The sequence below is a fragment of the Anastrepha ludens genome, chromosome 3 (assembly GCF_028408465.1).
Source record: "Anastrepha ludens isolate Willacy chromosome 3, idAnaLude1.1, whole genome shotgun sequence".
NCBI lineage: Eukaryota > Metazoa > Arthropoda > Insecta > Diptera > Tephritidae > Anastrepha > Anastrepha ludens.
Window position 1 is genome coordinate 78,560,409 of NC_071499.1, and position 18,278 is coordinate 78,578,686.

The 18,278-nt window shown below is 35.0% G+C and overlaps 1 protein-coding gene across 16 annotated transcripts in view; it reads right to left on the reverse strand.

Moving 5' to 3' along the window:
* LOC128858243 (voltage-dependent calcium channel type A subunit alpha-1) overlaps positions 1 to 18,278 on the reverse strand; it is a 273,728-nt gene that overhangs the window by 211,303 nt on the left and 44,147 nt on the right. For 15 of the 16 annotated variants that reach the window (XM_054094347.1, XM_054094344.1, XM_054094345.1 and 12 more), the window contains 2 exons: positions 1,786 to 2,104; positions 1,451 to 1,590 (listed from right to left, as the gene is read on the reverse strand). In XM_054094347.1, coding sequence (XP_053950322.1) covers positions 1,451 to 1,590; positions 1,786 to 2,004 — 359 coding nt within the window. In that variant the 5' untranslated portion in view covers positions 2,005 to 2,104. Of the gene's footprint in view, positions 1 to 1,450; positions 1,591 to 1,785; positions 2,105 to 18,278 lie in introns of those variants that run through there. The other variant, XM_054094357.1, reaches the window with a different exon arrangement.

An 18,278-nucleotide genomic window follows, 5' to 3' on the forward strand; every position in this document is an offset into this window, starting at 1 on the left:
ATTTTTAGTGGGGAGCCGTTAAGGACAAATGCTATGCGAACCATCCAGAGACGATAGATGCTTTAAAACACGAAATCGAAGTTGCCATTCATGAAATTGGAGCCCAAACCATCGAAAATGTGCTTAAAAATTGGATTGATCGAATGGCCTACTGTAAAGCCAGTCGTGGCAGTCATTTGAACGATATTATTTTTCATTCATAAATGACAATGTTCAATCTTCAAAATAAAAAAAAGTTTGAAAAAATATTGATTATTTTTTTTTATAGCCGATTCAAAAAGCAAATTTTACATGGCCCACCCTATACATCAAACTCAAATTTCTATTAAAATATCATATGGTATATTAAAATTTTACCAAAACCATTTTTTTTTTTTTTTTCAATATACACTAACGAAGTTAGTTCCTTTGAAATATGCTAAAATATACTTTAGACACATTTTAATTGTGAACTCGTTTTGAAATGCTTCAGTCACTATTTACTGTCGTAAGTTCCTTATAGATATACAGGATGTTAAGAAAAAAAGTAATCTATTTAGGCGGTAATAGTGTGGACCAAAAAAGGAAACAAAAATGTGATATAGCAAATAACGGTTCTCAATATACGACAAGTTATTCTTTTACCCTATTTCCAATCACCTCTCTATTTTTCATGAACAAAAAAAATTAATCAGAGTTTAACTAGCGATCGTCAAATTTAATTTAACTTAACCAGAGTATAACTAGCAATCATCGAATTTGAGTCTTTGAACAAGTGTTCAGAGCTAATCATCATCTAGAAAAATAAATAAATTTTGAGTGACGATTTGTAGTTTATTTTGTGTTGAACTTACTCTGAAGCGTGACTGAAGGAAATAAGAATTGTTCTACTAGCTAAGGGAAAGTCCTCACTTAATAACAAACAAATTTTGTGCTCATTCTGTTTTCTAAGCGGAGTAGCATTTCAGGGGCGCAGCCGCGGATAACGTCCAACAGGCTATAGAGGGCAACATTTGATGGAGATTATTTTTATCTTATTTGATTGGAAAAAAATCTTGTACATCGGGTTTATGTAAGTGTATTGATCCTTTTATTATTTTTACAAAAACATATCTTTATAAAGCATAACATAGAAAAATAAGTACTATAACTGAAAGTATATGGAAATAACTTATAAGTGAACGTCAAAGTAAAATCAATATGAATAAGAGAAAAATTAAAAGCAAAAACAATAAAAATATGTTTATTGCAGTGAATTGAGAAACAGTAATAGAAATATTTTCCCAAGCTATTTTATATAATATTTAGATATGCATGTATTTATGTACAGATGTTTTGCTTTATGAAATAATTTTAGATCATTGAAGATCCATTTGGAAAACCCACCGCCAACGAATTCACACATTTGTTGAAATAACAACAATAAAAAACTGTATGTGAATGATTTAGAAAAATAAAACAAAATATTTACCCCGTAACTACGACGATAAAATCCATGATGTTCCAAATATTCCTGAGGTAGGAGTGTTTATGCAGAACAAGCCCTAAGGCAAGGATCTTGAGCGATGCTTCTACACAGAAAATGCATAAAAAATAGGTCTCCGTTTTTTCCTAAATTAAAAAAAATTTAAGTAATTAAAGAGAAAAAAATTCACGTTAGATTTATGTATATGTATGTACATGCGGCATATATGCACATACTATTGAGTGAGTATTTCCATATTTCTTATAAATATAATCATACCTATGGGTGTCACTACCGCTCACTTCAACATTAGGGCGCTCTTGCGCTCTTTTTGCACTTACCAGTTTCAGAGCCAATACTGTTTTATCACCCCCAGGCAAATGTTCTTCTAAAGCCAACACAACACAGTTGGCAATGATTGTCAATAACACAGCGTACTCGAAGGGCGGCCATTCTATGATGAAGCGTGTGTATTTTCTAATTGGATTATCCTCGGTGAGGATAAATAATGATGTTGGACCACCACCGGGTGGTGTATCGTCTTTCTTTGGGCCACCCATTCTATCAGCTAAGCGATGGGCTCCCCTTCGACCCGAGTGCCCCCCGCTTGTGGAGCCCTGTTGATGCCCTGCTAGCGCCGCTTCCTGAGCCGCTGCCAACCTGAAAATTTCAAAAAATCACAAATATCAAAATTTAAAGTCTGATGTGTGGCATCTCTCATATTAATAATCAAATATTTATTTTGCTATATAAGATGACGCAAAATTAATCTAAAAAGTTTGGTTTTGGAATAACATTTCATACTAAATAAAAAAAAAATTATTTTGAGTGATGGAAATCTTTATTTTGACTTTTTTGCACTTGGATTGGTTATTTTTATACTGCAGCTGTCTAGTTCACAGATGTCAAGTGTCAAATACGATTGGCGTAGGACGCCATTTGCAAAAATTATAAATTTTTCGATAGGGTGATTAATTTTGCGCCACTTCGTATATTTATGTATTTATTAATTTTCATACTTATACTATATTACATAGGTATGTGTGCCCTGGGGTTGCGGAAAATTTTGTTCGTAAGATTTCGGGATATTTTTAAAGTTATCCCGGGATCCCAGCACTTACATCGGGATTCATCTTTGAGCACAACTTATTTAATGTAGGTAAAATTTCAATAGGTGAACGCTTTTAAATATACCATTTAAAACTGAAAATAAACTAACTTCAAAAATTCAATATTTATTAACACAGACAAATCTTATATAATTTTTTTAAATTGTATTTAAAAAACCAAACGATTCAGTATGATTTTTCTTGGAATCAACTCCGGTTCCTATTTAAATTTTTTGGGGATGCCGGTGAACAAGTTTCCCTCCGGATTTTCGGAATCGCCTTCTCTGGTGTGTTCCCGTGGGAACCATTTATCTCAAATAATTTGGATGATAATGGCATACAGTTTTACTTTGCAAATTTATCTAAATAATATAGATGCTATCGCCCTGATTAAACCAATAAGGATGCCACTTATTTCAATTAAGTTAAAAGGTAAATAAGAAACCACTATGGGGAAAAGTAACACATAACCCAACGAATATTCCAGTCATCAAAGCACCTCTTAAACGCGTTTGAAGAGATCTTCTTCAGCTCATTCAGCGAATTCTCCTTAATGACCTCTATCGACTCAAAACGGCGTCCACGGAGTGGCAATTTAAGTTTTTGGAAAAGGAAAAAGTCACACGGGCCTGAATCCGATGAATGCGGTAACTTTTCGATGATATTTGTCTTATTTTTGGTAAAAGAAGTGTTCACAATGTGAGCCTTGTGAGACAGTGCGCTGTCCTTGAGTTTTTTTCGACAAATTGTTCCATTTTCTACGCACATTTTGTCTCAAACGTCGCGTAACTTCCAAATAATATTCTTTATTTACCATAGAACCATTTAGAACGAATCAACGAATTCCGAGTGCACAACACCATTTTAATCAAAGAAACCGAGTCGCATGACTTTCATTTTTGACCGCCTTTGACGTGTTTTTTTTGGATTTCAGCTCATGTGGATAGCACCATTCAGCCGCATATTGACTGGTTTGCATGTCAAACTCATATACCCACGTCTCGCCCTCTGTTATGATGCGCTGGATAAACGTTGGGTCCGAGTTCACTTGCTCAAACATTTCTTCTGCTACCTTCTTCCGACGAGTTTTTTGAAAGAAATTCAACTCTCTTGGGACGAGTCGAGCAGCCACGCGTCTCATGCACAATTGATGGTGCTACATGTTGCAAACTGATTCGTGAGACCCGCTAATGTCTCGAGCTACCTCTTTCGAACTTAAATGTTGGTTTTCCAGCATCATTTTCTTGACTTTTTCGACGTTTTCATCCGTTGAAGATGTTGATGGGCGACCAGATCGGGGCAATTCTTCCACTACTTCTCGGCCCACTGCAAAAGTCTTATACCGCTCGTAGACCCGTGTTTTTTGATAAAGCACACTCGCCATAGGCTTTTTGCAACATTTTCAACGATTCGGTACAAGAAATCCCGTTCAAAACACAAAGATTAAGACAAATTCTTTGTTCAATATTTTTATCCATAGTGAAAATCGCAGAGTACTGTAATTACAGTAATTAAATGCCAAAAACAAGCTAATTGTCAAGTCACGCTCGAACTTTGCGACACTATAGAGGGCAGTTGTACCAACATTCCATAAAAAAAACTTAAGTCATACATATTTGTAACGCGCGCTTTTTAAATGAACAATTCCCAATATTTTTTTGACAGAATGTACATAATATAAGTTAATGTTTCCATGTTTCTTTATAAAAATTTAGTATCCCTTTCCCCTACTATATAAAAAAGTGTAAGACAGATGTAGTTCTATTCCTATCGTGTGATATCTCAAAATCGGTTTGAATTCAGTACGACAGAAGCAGAATATTTAAAGTGTTTCATGCGGAGAAGCTTGAACTCCCGAACAACTCATTCTGCAGATGCTGTGGTGGTCCTGCAGAGAAAGAGGCTGTTGAAGACTTTCTTTGCAAACGTCCGGGTCTGGCGACTAGGCCCTTGAGGTTCCTTAGTGTGCTTTTTGGGGATAGCCTGAGGCAGTTCTTCAGCCTAGATCCCTTTTCTCTCCTCCACTACATCAATAGCTTTGGATGGTGTAGAGAGTTTTTCTTCCTTTAACATTATAGTATCAAAACGGCACTCTAGTGCCATTTGTAGTACACCTGCTGTACTCTTGCCATCTAACCTATCTACCTACCTACATTAATTGTGGCATTGCCAAATCCTATGCTATGTTAGCTTTCATTTGCTATTTTGACTCTGATTTTAACTATGCGTATACTTTGGCGGCCGCCGTAGCCGAATGGGTTGGTGGTTCGGAATTCACAGAGAACGTAGGTTCGAATCTCTGTGAAACACTAAAATGAAGAAACAGTTGTTTCTAATAGCCTCGGGAGACAATGGCAAGCCTCTGAGTTTATTTCTGCCATGAAAAAGCTCCTCATAAAAATATCTGCCGTTCGGAGTCGGCTTGAAACTGTAGGTCCCTCCATTTGTGGAACAACATCAAGACGCACACCACAAATAGGAGGAGGAGCTCGGTCAAACACCCAAAAACGGTGTACGCGCCAATTATATATATATATATATGTTTTTTTTTTTTATCGTAGATATATAATATGTCTTAGTCTTCTTGAAATTCACTACATGAACTGGCAGGTGACACCAGCTTTCAATTCTAGTTTTCCTGAATAAATGCACTCACTTACTCTCCACTTTCAAACTATTCATGAACAACTGAAGAGAGCCAATAAGTCTAGAAACTTTCTTGAGCGATATTTTTTGCTAGAGAGCTGTAAGCACAAGCAGTACTCTTTGTTTGTATTTAAATATATCTAAAAAATAATTATGTAAGTTTATCTAAGAGGTACGATATCATTACTTTGTATCTCGACTCTTAAAGATGTCATTGTCAGGAAATTATATTATTTTTTCCTATTTTTTTCAAAGTTCGATCATCTCTAGAAAACACTGTTATTTAATATTACTTCCTTGAGATACAAATTTATTCTGGCAAATATTTGGGCTTATAAATTTTGTGGGTCAACTAGAGATCAGTTGCTTTAGTTTCAATCCTTTTATTGTGAAAAATACAGTAGTTCCAAGCGAAACTCGTACATCGTCCTAGAAATTTTGTTTTATATTAAATAGGTGGGACTATTATTGCAATAAAAACTTATTGGTTTTATTTAATTAGTATACTGGGTAGTGAATTAAACGACAAAAACAAAATTGGAAATTCTCCCTTATTTATTAAAATAAAAACAAATTATTTAACAAGTGGCAATTTTCAACGCAAAAGCCAAACTCGTACAGTGTTAAGTTATCAGGCAACAGTGGTTGCAATCACAAGTGGAGTTCGGGAAAGACCCAAACATTAAATTTCTTTGCCATTCAACATTTGGCATTGAGCCATAAAGGATAAGAAAAAAGTGAAATGGGCGGTCAAAGAGGATAAGCCAGTGTTGAAGTGCGAAAATTAGTAATTCATCATTACGAAAACCAAAAATTGCTTCGCGAAATATCTGAAATTGTAAATCGAAGGCGATCGACCGTACAGTACGTCATAAAATGGTACAAAGAGGATAGAAGGGTTAAAAATAAATTAAAAGTTGCAAATAACAAAATTTTCTCTCCGAGTAATGAACAATATATTCTTCGGCAAGTCAAAAATTATTCATTTTTAAGTGCACCGATGTCGCAACAATCGCCGAAAATGATTTGGGGAAAAATGTTGCCCACAGACAATTAGAAATATGCTCAATAAGGCTGATATCAATGGCAGAAGAGCAAGGCATAAGCCCCATATCAACGAATGTAATCGTAAAGCAAGGCTGCGATTTGCCAAGAAACATCAATCAATAGATTTCTCATTTTGGCGGAACGTGCTATTCATTGTTAAAAACAAGTCTAACATTTTTGGTTCAGATGACAGACCCTATGAATGGGGAAGATCAAATGAAGCGTTACTTCCCAAAAATATGAAGCCTACAGTAAAGCACGGTGGTGGGTCAGTAATGGTGAGCCGTCATTTTCTGCATCTTGGCCCTGGGAATTGCATTTTATTGCGGCTATTATAAATGAGGGTATGTATTTTAACATTTTAAAAAAAAAAATTGCCACTTTGTAGAGAAAAGTTTAGTCTAGACGAAGATTTGCATTTTTATCAGGACAATAGCCGAAGCATAAAGCATATAATGTGTCGTCGTAGTTGCTATATAATCGTGCGCATGTCATAGATACACCAGCCTAGAGTCCAGTTTTAAGCCCCATTGAGAACTTCTGGAGCTATCTTGATGGGAAGATCGCCAGCAAAGCAGAAGTTCTAAGGATGGCATGAATTGAGCCCAGCTTTTGTGAAAAACTTGTTAAAAGTGTGCCGAAAAGATTACAAGTGGTTATCAGAAACCAAGGAACGCATTCGAAATATTAATATTTACATTAAAATTACTTTTATATAATGTACGAGTTTCACTTTGGCATTGAATTACAGAATTTTATTTTTCACCTCAGTTAAAATGTAATTGAATTAAAAATTTGAGTTGAATTATTTTGTTCTTGATTGATTCCACTGTAGTAATAAAATATGCAATAGCTTTTTTGAATCGTTTGTATGGTTTATAAATATAAGTAATATTTTTTAACTATGCGAGTTTCGCTTAGGGTCTTTGTATATTTGACTTTCTCTTGAAAGTCTTTCTTTCTTAGAACCCTTCATTTCATGTGACACATTTTTTTATACTTTTCAAACACTTTGTGTTCCAATTTTTATGCTCTTATGCTTTCGACTTGCCGCTTTCTGATACCTTTGGTATGACATTCTCTTTGTAGTGTACATATTTCCAATTCATTAGGCATTACTTGGCTTTATGTAAAAAGCTCTATTTTTAATCACTTTAATATACATTTTATTCTCTATTTATTTAAGCCATCCTCACAATTTCCTCTATATGCACTTGGCACCAGCTTTATACACCATACATTCAAACTTGTGTTTGCCTATGTATGTATAAGTCTGTCTATACACAAGCAACATATCCGGTGTCGAGTGAAAAGGCTCGAAAGTACTTAGATGTCTGCCCCAGTGCTTGAAGTTGTCGCATATATAGGTACATAAAACCATTCAACTATATACACATACGTGCATACATATCAATGCGGTGGGCCAGTTAAACAAGTACAGGATGGTTCAAATACAAGCATCCTTTTGAATCATTGACAGATTTGACGCCAATCAATAATATAACTCCGTGGAATGAAATATGCCGGTGTACATATGTTTGAGTGAAGTATTCCCAATATATATAAACGTGTGTATGACCAAAGTGAATGAAGAAGTTTTGAATGATACACCTTTACATCTTGGAAGCTATGTTGAAGAACAAACGAGCCATTTTTGGGGATCGGTAAGCCTATAAGTAGTCTTGAAAAAGCCGGTCCACAGAAAGTCAAATTTTTGTGTTTAATTTGGAATGGTGGCATAATTAGAACATCTCATATCGCAGGTGTTGTTGCGGACGCCAACTCGATCAATAGTTGGAGAGCTATAGAGGCGTGACTATTGAGTTTTTGTGGACCGAATATATATATTTACATATGAGCTTGGGCCGTTAGGAGTATGGAACACCAGATCACAAACAATCAATTTTTTGCTTACTAGTTTAGACAATTGTGCTGTCGGTCTTCGCAATACCAATGAATGTAAGGGATTCGTAATCGGACCTTTTTGGACTTGCATGCATTATTCTAAAAATGCACTATGCGCATCCAGAAATCATAAAAAATATACTAAAAAATTGGGTCAATAATATGCGCTACTGCGAATCCAGTCGAGGCAGTTAACTGAACACATTCCGCAGCTATTCCACGTCAAGTCCAGTTTGTTTGACACCGTCGAACATATTTCTGAAAATTGGCCTATAAGTGAGAAAAGATAACAAGACACTGAGAAAAGTTTGGAAAAAATGTATAATAAATATATTTAATGTTGAAAATTTTAGTGTACAGTTTTTTAATGTGAAATATTTTTGTTTTTATACGGTCACATTTTATATTTAAAAAAATTTTGTTTCGGAAGATTAATTTATTTGTTAAAAATTAAAAAAAAAAGTTTTTTTTGTCATTTCTGAAACTCAGTCACCCAGATTTTCTTCTTTAACATTAATAGCTGAGACTAAATATACTAAATAAATAATCTTTGAAAGCTTCTTAGGGGGATTTCATTAACATTAAAATCAAAACAAACAAAAATTGGTTTGGATAAATAATTTTTACAAAAATTGTTTTTTAAAAAACCTATATTTTTTTGTTTAAAATTTTTGTGGAAAATTGTTTTTTTTTGTCACTTTTGGAAAAAACACCCCCTCAAAAATTTGTTTAGTTGTTTCTAGATAGCGATAATTTCTGAAAGTTTTATGGTGGGATTCCTATAAGTTTTCCAGTATTTTTAAATACGTACCGCATATTTGTTTCCTCATGTATTGCTTTGACCGATTTGCAAACAGATGTAATACTATGTACGACTATGTACGCCAGCGCATCAGTAGAGTAGTATTTTACAGGGACTTTAGCCTGTGTTCGCTGTCCGGATTGTATATAACTCGAAAAATGATGGGGATCCCCTATAAAACTTGCAGTGATAACTAATCATAGTATAATAATACGTTCACATATAAGTAGATGATCTACTTTTTCGCGCTTAACGCAAAATCCGTAATTAAAAAGCGCGATTTCCCATACAAAATTTCTCTCTCAAAATCTGAGATTATAAAATAATCCTAGATAATAACGATACTTTTCGACATACAACCCTTTGTTTTCTGTGTTATCGAAAATTATTATTACGAATGTAAGGATAAACATGAAAATAAAAACTAAATGAAATGGATGCCGGCAACGAAAAAAGGTCCGCAAACATAATTATAATAAAATATTTCTTAAATATTATTAATTATGTCTTCATTTTACAGAAACAAACGTGTGTCCATAAACGTTTTGCCCTCTTATTATTTATTATAAAATGTAATATAAAATATCCCATAATTTTTTGCAACCTCACTAAACGTCGCATACGAATTTCCTCCAACTGTTTATTATTAGCAGCCAATTAATTTTGCAATTAAATTAGCTATTCCTTCTCCTTGGATTTTCTTCATATCGTTAATAATAATTAAAGAAACGAAAAACACCAAAATATTCCACCAAAATAATTTCTATGAAGAAAAACCTCTCAAAGCAGTATTGACAGCTGATTCTCAATTTTGCAAGTAATCTGCCATATGTGAACGGGTAGATTAATTTGGTGAATTTATAGGTGATTAATGCATATGTGAATGTATTATAAGCTACTAATAAAATAAAATAAGCAAAAAATGTTTCGAAATTGACAAAAAACCTTTTTTTTTCAAAAATACTACTGTGGGCAAAAAGTAAGGTGAATTTATTTGTCAAACTTCGCGGGATTAAAATTTCGCTCTAGTTATTTTTTTCATGATTTGGCAGCACTGTTAATAACATCTGGACCAACTTTCATGTGAATGTCATTATCAGTAATATATTTACGCTTGTGTTTACCAAACGACCAAGAGTGCATTTTTCGATTTTTACAATGTCTGATTTGATTGAGCAGAGAAGTCCCATCAAATTTTATTTGCGGAATGAAATTTCGGCTGCGGAAATGCTTGGCATGTTGCAGAAGGCATTTAGTGATTCGACCATGTCGCAGAAAAAGAACGTGTTGATGACTTGGAGCGCTCCGGACGACCATCGACATCAACAGATGACCAACTCGTCAATAAAGTGACGGAATTAGTGCTCAAAAATCGTCAGTTGACTGTTAAAGACCTTACTGATATGATCGGAATATCAGAAGGATCTGTGAAAACCATTTTGAAAGACCATTTGGGCCTACGAAAAGTCAAATCTCGTTTGGTACCGAAAACTCTCAATTTCTTGGAAAAAAGTTGTCGCGTTGATGTGTGTGAAACAATGCTTTCAGACTATCAGGACAATCTCAAATGCATCATTACGGGAGATGAGACTTGGATTTATGCTTACGACCCTAAAACAGCCGACCAATCAAGCGAATATCGTGCTAAAGGCGAGGCCAGACCGAAAAGAGCACGTCAAAGTCGTTCAAAAATAAAGGTCTTGATGACAGTTTTTTTCGATTTTCGTGGTGTGGTGCACTATGAATTCCTTCCACCTGGCCAAACTGTTAATAAGGAATATTATTTGAGCGTTATGCGTCGTTTACGTAAAGCAATTCGTCTAAAAGGACCAGAATTATGTGCCAACAACTCTTGGTTTTTTCATCTCGATAATGCACCGTCTCACACTGCACTCGTTCTTCGTGACCATTTCGCCAAAAATTCCACGCATATCGTTCCGCAACCACCGTATTCGCCTGATTTGGCTCCGTGTGACTTCTGGCTATTCCCAAAACTCAAGAGCCCACTCCGGGGAACGCGTTTCGAGTCGATTGAAGAGATAAAAGCTGAATCGAAGAAGGTGAAGGCTATATTGGAAATGGACTATTTGTTATGATCGTTGAATAAATCTCAATACTAAAAATTTGCTTTCTTTCTCCATCCTTGAAATGAATCAATTTTTAATAATACATATGCTTACGACAATGTCCAAAATACTTGGATCACTTGCCATGGAATCACATCCTCGTTAAATAAATAATTACAATGTTTCTTCATTTATTAGAAATGTTCCTTTCCCTTCCAAAAGAATATGAGATTTGTATTTTTTTATTAAATGCTTATTTTTGGATCAGCTTGTAATTCATCTAAAAGCATAGAAGAGGGTAATCAAGGTGCAATGCACTTAGTCTGTAGTTTTGTTTTATGTTGCCAATTTTCGTTTGGATATTTGTTTTCTATATTTGTTCTTGTAGTATTTTATTTTACTTTTTCATAGCACTTCGAGTGGAAGCAAATATAATAGGCCATCACAACCTTAAAGAGATTACCTGTCAAAGCGATGATGGGCACATGCAGAAGGGTATCTACGTAAATACATATGTATGGAGTGTGCATGGACCGGCTGAATAGCAATCGATCAAGTTAGAAAAATAGCATTCTGTTACAGATATATTCCACTTTAAGCTGTTATGTTGCCTAGCATTTTTTTATTTTTTATAGCATTTTTGGGAATAATACTAGTTTAGGATGCTATAATAGTAATTAATTCATATCACTGGCGATATTTTGTTTAATTGAACATACCACCTCTTCATATCAATGTAATTGAATATTTATTCGAGCAAAACATTACTTTCAAACAGTTAAAATAAAAACATCTTAAAAGTATAAGATAGCATATTTAAATTATAATCACATGCCAGTTAACAATCCGAGGATGGAGAACCTAGATATAATCTTTCTAATAACCATCTTGATTGGTGAAAAGCACACCGAACTATTTGATAAAGCTCAGGGTTTTATAGAAGAAATTCAATGAGTTGTTTGAAAATGTATTTATATTGCATATATTTATAAGCTTGCAAAATTCATGTTACTTAAGAGGGATGCCAATATAAACGGAAATTTTGCTTTGCGTTGCTCAGCATAACTCGCAACAGATTCATCTAAACATAAAAATAGAAGGTTTTTGTTGAAGAAATGTTTCTCGAGGTGACTTCGGGAGGATTTTCACTAAAAAACTTGACTAATTTGCTATTGCAAGATTGACTCCCAGTAATATGCGACGGAAGAGAAGAAAGAATATGGTGCAGCAATTATGAAAGAGAAAGAGCTTCAGAATACTTCACCGTTTGCCATTTTGGCCCTAACTGATAAAATTTATTTTACAATACAGAGTATTAAAGTTTTTCTAATATCATTCAACTTATTCTAAATTATTTGGAAAAACCTCGTGCAAAACCATATTTACCGTTATTACTGCTTTTAAGCGTATATAGTATAATTTAATTGTGCATATTTTTGTGGAACAATTCAATAAAATCTTTTACTATTGCAGGAAATTTTTAGACTTATTACTTTAAATTTGACTTATATTTTTTTCAATATTAAGTTGTGGGGTCGATGGTGGGCTTAAATGTTCCACAATAGTGGTTTCTTCAGACGAAAATAGTGTGAGACGAAAGTACTCCATTAATTTTTTTCTAACGCTATTGAACTTATCATACCCACTTTCTTCTCGAACGGACTAGAATATTTACACATAGTTGATTCATTTACTATAAAGGTATATCAGTAAGACAGTTGGCTGACATTTTTCTATTAATGTAAGGTAAGTGTAAAACTTTATAAATCGAGCAGAAAATCAAAATCGGTTACAGGGTCCGACACACGAAGTGTAACCAACTTCAGACCGCTCGCGCGTCCAGAGTATTGTTTACAAGCGTGCGGAAGCATTTTGTCTAGAGTAAACGTCGAAAACCAAAATAATGGATTTCAAACGAAATAATGTGATTGCATTATATTTGGCTGGAAAATCACAACCAGCGATTGTTTGTGAACTCAACCACCTCAAAACGTCATCGAGGTGGTAATCGAAAGACTGCAACGTCACGTGAAATTGTTCAAAAAGAGAAGAAGCAACTTGAGCGAAATCCCCGACGCAGTGCCAATCAAATGGCGAAAGAACTGAAAATATCTGACCGTAACATACACCGCATACTGAAAAATTATCTCAAAGTCAAGCCTTACAAGATCCAAAAGACGCATTATCTCACAACAGATCAGCAACAAGAAAGCGAAGCAGTTGCTTCACTTGGCCGAAAGCGGTCAATTTCCAAACATTGTGCTTTCTGACGAGAAAATTTTTCAAATTGAGCAATTCGTAAACTCCCAAAACGATACGGTTTATTTTATCGACCGTTCATACGACAATTTGAGTCATCGATTAGCCACCAGGAGGCAGCACCCAACACAGATAATGGTTTGGGTCGCTGTAACCGCAGATGGGCGCTCTCCAATCGTTTCATCGAGCCTGGTAAATGCGTCAAGATAAATGCGAAATATTATCGGGAAAGTATTCTGAAGGTTGCTTCGAAGCCGTGGGCAGACAAACATTTCGTTGGCAGACCATGGACGTTTCAACAGGAGTCGGCACCGTCTCACAAAGCTCAAGTGAACCAAGAATGACCAAAAAACAACGTTCCGAACTTCATAACGTGCACACAATGGCTCTCAAATTCACCAGACGCGAATCCGATGGATTGTTCTCTTTGGGTCATTTTGGAGGCCAAAGTCCGAGCTAAAAGATTCACCAGTCTCGAGGGGCTGAAAAAAGCCATTGTCTGCGAGTGAAGCAAAATATGTGCAAGTCAAATTCGGGCAGCTTGCAAATCGTTTTTGGACCCCCTCAAGACCATATTTAAGGCAAAAGGTGGTCATATCGAGCAAAAGTCAATTTATTCTTAATATTGTATTATATTATTTTCACACATTTTTTACTTTGAATTGAATAACAGTAATTTTCCAAGCTAAATTCGTGGCCTTTCTAATTGGTTACACTTCGAGTGCCGGACCCAGGAGAGTTAAAAACTCTAGAGATAGGTCAAAAAAGCTTCCACCAAGGATGTAATGGCCAGTGTGTAGTGAAAGCATTTGACGAAAACCGGCAGCGTAGCTTTAGAATGTTAGCTACAGATTTTGAAGAACGCCAGGGAGTGAAAGTAGGTCACTAAACAGTCCGAAGAGTTCTTTTAAAACTCAAATTTTCAACCACAAGAGTAAGGAAAAAGCTATTGCTATTGCATGCTAAGATACAGAAACGATTTCATTGTTGCTCAAACTTACAAGATTTTTTTTTGTTTTATGCACAAAAATAATGCGATATAACAATTTTTTGTAACAATTTGAATCGAAATTTTAACTCACTGATCCAGAAAATCCAAGTAAATGGTTACTCAAATTATACGAAGCTAATGATCCAAATTTTTTAATATGCAGGTCTTGGTTGCTATATAATTACTCAAAGTCGCTAGATGCTTGCAAGTGGCCAAAATGTGTTGTTTGTAGGACACCTTGGGCATCAAAGAGGAACGGGAAAAGACTCCAAAAGAATATGACCAAAAAACACATTTCATCAATGCCTAGAAGGTTAAACTCGGTAATAGATGCTTCAGACGAGCACACCAAATATTAACATACAAATAGTTACGCATAGAAAGAATTTTGAGACAGTGCCAAACACAACGTTTGTTTTAATTGTTTTTTTTTACTGAATGACTTTAAGTAAATAATTAAATTTTTTTCATAAATGGCGAGCAAATAAAATAAGTCGGTTTTGATATAAAGGGTTTTCCAATAACAGGTGTTATTTTAAATAGCCCGCAATTTTGGTAGGTGTCACTTCTGAAGCTGACATTTTTTGATATTTGACAAGTAGAAACTACGCCATTAATAAAAATGAAACGATTCATGCTTGAACAACGCATTGAAATTTTTATTAAAATTCACTATAAAAAGGTGAACATTTGGCAGAGATGGTTCGTAAAACTCGAACATTTTGTGATCATCGTGAAGCATCTTGTCGGACCGCAATATAGAAATTGAAAAAAATTCGAGCTGTTGGGACAAGTTAGTGATGTGAAGAATAAATCCCGTGCACGTCGCTCAAGAACAGCCAAAAATATTGCTGTTCTAGTTGAAAGTGTTGAAAAAACCCAGGTTTGTCCATTCCTCGTCGTTCTTTGAAATTAGGTATTCCACAAACGTCATTGCGCCATATTTTGCGTAAGGATTTGGGTCTTAAGGCTTATAAAGTCCAGTTAACACAAGAACTGAAGTCGGCCGATCATCAACAATGTCGTGTCTTTGCTGATTGGGTTGTTGAAATGCATGAATATGTTCCGGAATTCCATCGAAAAATAATCTTGAGTGATCAGGCCCATTTCGTCAACAAGCAAAATTGTCGAATCTGGGGGGGGGGGGAGTTATTGTTGAAAAACCACGTAAAGGATGACATAATCACATTTATACCACTCTATATAAGAGGAGCAGCTTGGCACGAAGAAATTGAGGTTGTTAAGGAATTTTTCAAGGAAAACACAGAGAAGATTTCAGTCGTTATGGGAGATCTAAATGTTAGAGTTGGAAATATACAACAAAATATCGAAGACTTGTACACAGCTACATTCTCAGCAGATACTGGAAAAAGGAGCTCAAGAGACGCGGTATTAAATAATAGAGGCAAAAATTTTATGGAATTCTGTGAAGACTATGGTCTAATTATATTGAATGGCAGAACAGCTGGTGATGAGGAAGGTAATTTGACTTACATAAGTGCAGTTGGTAATTCCGTAAACGATATATGCGCAGTTTCCCAAGAAGGTTTGAAATACATTGAAAGATTCGAAGTTGAATCAAAGGTATGGTCTGACCACATGCCAATTAAATTAATATTAAAAACAAATATGGTACTAAACGAACTGGAAAACATCAACTTATTGCCGAAAGTAGTGCTTAAAGGAAAAGATAAGATAAATTATCAATTAAAACTAAACCAATACCTAAATAAGTTTAAAAATGGAGGAGAAATAATGGATCTGAAGAAGCTTGCCAACGTTATAAAAATGTCAGTGCCACAGTCACCTGCCAGAAATATTAAAATCACTTTTAAAAATGCATGGTTCAATTTCAAATGTTTTAAGGCTAGGGAGCTATCCTTCAAATATCTGAATGACTTTAGAAAGTCTAACATTGAAGGCGATAATCAAAAATATCTACAAGCAAATCAATTTTATAGAAACGCATGTGAAAAAGCAAAGAAAGAATATTACGAAAAAATTGAAAAACGAATCAACAAAACTGCAAATGCAAAAGAATGGTGCAGTTTAGCGAAGGATATAAGAGGAAAGTCATTTCAAGTTGGTACAAATATCACTGCGAACGATTTTAAATACTATTTTCAAAGCCTACTAAACCAACCGCAATTAACAAAAGACATTTATTACGCAGCTGCGCTATGTAAAGATGAATATCTCGATAAAGATATAACATTTATGGAAGTTGAAAAAACCATTGAAAATGCTAAAATCAATAAAGCGCCAGGAGAAGATAGAATACCTTATGAGCTGCTAAAGTTTGCTTCGCCAGAATTTAAGTTGGAGTTAACAAAGGTATACAACATAATTTTCGAGATCGGAAGAATCGATGAAACTTTTGAAAAAACGATAATTTTCCCAATTTTTAAGAAGGGAGATGTAAATGCAGCCAGTAACTATCGGGGAATATCGTTTATGAATTCTATCGCAAAGGTGTTAATGGGATTGATAAACGCAAGACTTGCAAATTGGGTAGAAAAAAACAACGTGCTCACAGAATTCCAAGCCGCCTTTAGAAGAAACTATTCAACTGTAGATAACATTTATAATCTTGCGTCTATTCTACATCTACAGTTTCATGAAAATCAAAAAGTTTACGCATATTTTGTTGATTTCAAAGCGGCGTTCGACAGGGTACCGAGGATACCGATGATTTATAAACTTCGACAGATGGGAATATCTAGCAAAATAACGAACCTCATAGAAAATATTTACGATAATACTAGATCTGCGGTTTGGACGGGAAAAGAAGTATCCGACTATTTTGAAACCTGCACTGGTGTGAAACAAGGATGTCTGTTGTCGCCATTATTGTTCATTTTATATCTAAACGATTTGCACGACTATTTAGAAGGTGGACTATTGGTTGAGGGCATGAAGAAGACATATATTCTCCTTTATGCCGATGATATTGTTCTCCTAGCGGATAACCCTAAAGTCATGCAATCCATGATTAATAACCTGGAGAAATACTGCGCTGAATGGAATATGGAAGTAAACCCAAATAAATCGGAGATGATGGTCTTTAGAAGAGGTGGACGACTTTCCCAGGCTGAAAAATGGTGGTACCAAGGTAAAGAAATTAAATTGGTGGCCGAATATAAATATCTTGGTGTCATTCTCACACCCAAAATGGCATTCGGCAAGCACTTAGAAGCCAGAAATAATTCAGCAAAAGCTAGTATTAATTGCACATGGAACGATTTTTTAGCGAAGCCATTCATTTCATTAAAATCAAAATGGAAGCTGTTCCAAGCGGTATGCAGAGCGATCCAAACCTACGCAGCGCAAGTTTGGGGATATGCCGTATTCGATGAGATAAATAAACTTCAACGTTACTTTATTAAAAGAATCCTCAAACTACCCGAGTTCACTCCAAATTATGCAATAACATTAGAAACTAATATAGAAGATAGCCACATGTATTCTTTAGAATTACACATGAAGTATATCTGGAAAACTATTTATAAATATAATTCCAACAGACTCCCACACAAACTAACACAAGGCATCTTAAGTAAAAATGTGTTTTGGCTTAAACATCTGAACGACATGGGAATGGAGTTCGGTCTGAAGTTTGAAGAAAACATCACCTCTATAGACTGGCAAGATCGCTGTGTGCAACTTCTTACCGAAATGAAAATAAAAGATATCAACATGGCAAGGCAAAACGCACAGTCAAGCGCGAAGCGAATTTATAAACATTTAGACTTCTCAAAAGGGGAATCATATATTAAAGAAGATATGCGGCTAGCTGATATTACGACAATTTTCAAAGCAAGATGTGGTTTACTGAAGCTAAATGCAACTACGTATGGAAATGCTCAGAAAATATGCACCCTCTGCAATTTAAACGAGGAAGAAAATATGCAGCACTTCTTAGGAAGATGTCCGGTACTGAAGGAGATCAGGATAAAATACCTAAACACACCGAAGCTAAATGAAGCAGAAGTAATAGATATACTTAATG